The following is a 754-nucleotide window of genomic DNA, read 5'->3' on the forward strand; positions in this document are numbered from 1 at the left end:
CTGAACCACCAGGAAGTGGATGTACATCTCCGTCAGGGTCTTGGGCAGCTCTCCTCCCTCTCTGGTTTTCAACACCTCCTCCAGAACTGTAGCAGTGATCCAGCAGAAGACTGGGATGTGGCACATGATGTGGAGGCTTCGTGATGTCTTGATGTGGGAGATGATGCAGCTGGCCTGCTCCTCCTCTCTGAACCTCTTCCTGAAGTACTCCTCCTTCTGTGGGTCAGTGAACCCTCTGACCTCTGTCACCATGTCAACACACTGAGGAGGGATCTGATTGGCTGCTGCAGGTCGTGTGGTTATCCAGAGGCGAGCAGAGGGAAGCAGCTTCCCCCTGATGAGGTTTGTCAGCAGCACGTCCACTGAGGTGGACACTGTAACATCAGTCAGGATCTCAGTGTTGTGGAAGTCCAGAGGAAGTCTACACTCATCCAGACCGTCAAAGATGAACACGACCTGGAACTGATCAAACCTGCAGATTCCTGCTTCTTTGGTTTCAGTAAAGAAGTGATGAACAAGTTCCACCAAGCTGAACTTTCTCTCTTTCAGCACATTCAGCTCTCTGAAGGTGAATGGAAATGTGAACTGTATGTGATGGTTGTCTTTGTCTTCAGCCCAGTCCAGAGTGAACTTCTGTGTTAAGACTGTTTTCCCAATGCCAGCCACTCCCTTTGTCATCACTCTTCTGATTGGTCCGTCTCTTCCAGGTGAGGCTTTAAAGATGTCTTCTTGTCTGATGGTTGTTTCTGGTCTG

The 754-nt window shown here is 50.0% G+C and overlaps 2 protein-coding genes across 2 annotated transcripts in view; both read right to left on the bottom strand.

The window, feature by feature from the left end:
* The window catches only part of LOC147817796 (protein NLRC3-like), an 860-nt gene extending 112 nt beyond the window's left edge, over nt 1-748 (bottom strand). Inside the window, exon 1 of the mRNA XM_087180060.1 lies at nt 7-748. Coding sequence (XP_087036186.1) covers nt 7-678 — 672 coding nt within the window. The 5' untranslated portion in view covers nt 679-748. The remainder of the gene's footprint in view (nt 1-6) is intronic.
* The window catches only part of LOC111671848 (uncharacterized), a gene marked incomplete at its 3' end in the record, with an annotated part of 39687 nt that overhangs the window by 2847 nt on the left and 36086 nt on the right, over nt 1-754 (bottom strand). The gene's annotated exons all lie outside the window — the stretch shown is intronic.

This window comes from Seriola lalandi, unplaced genomic scaffold, assembly GCF_002814215.2.
Source record: "Seriola lalandi dorsalis isolate HSWRI2012SDOR001 ecotype SW California unplaced genomic scaffold, Sedor1 jcf7180002054887, whole genome shotgun sequence".
In the NCBI taxonomy this organism is placed as follows: domain Eukaryota; kingdom Metazoa; phylum Chordata; class Actinopteri; order Carangiformes; family Carangidae; genus Seriola; species Seriola lalandi.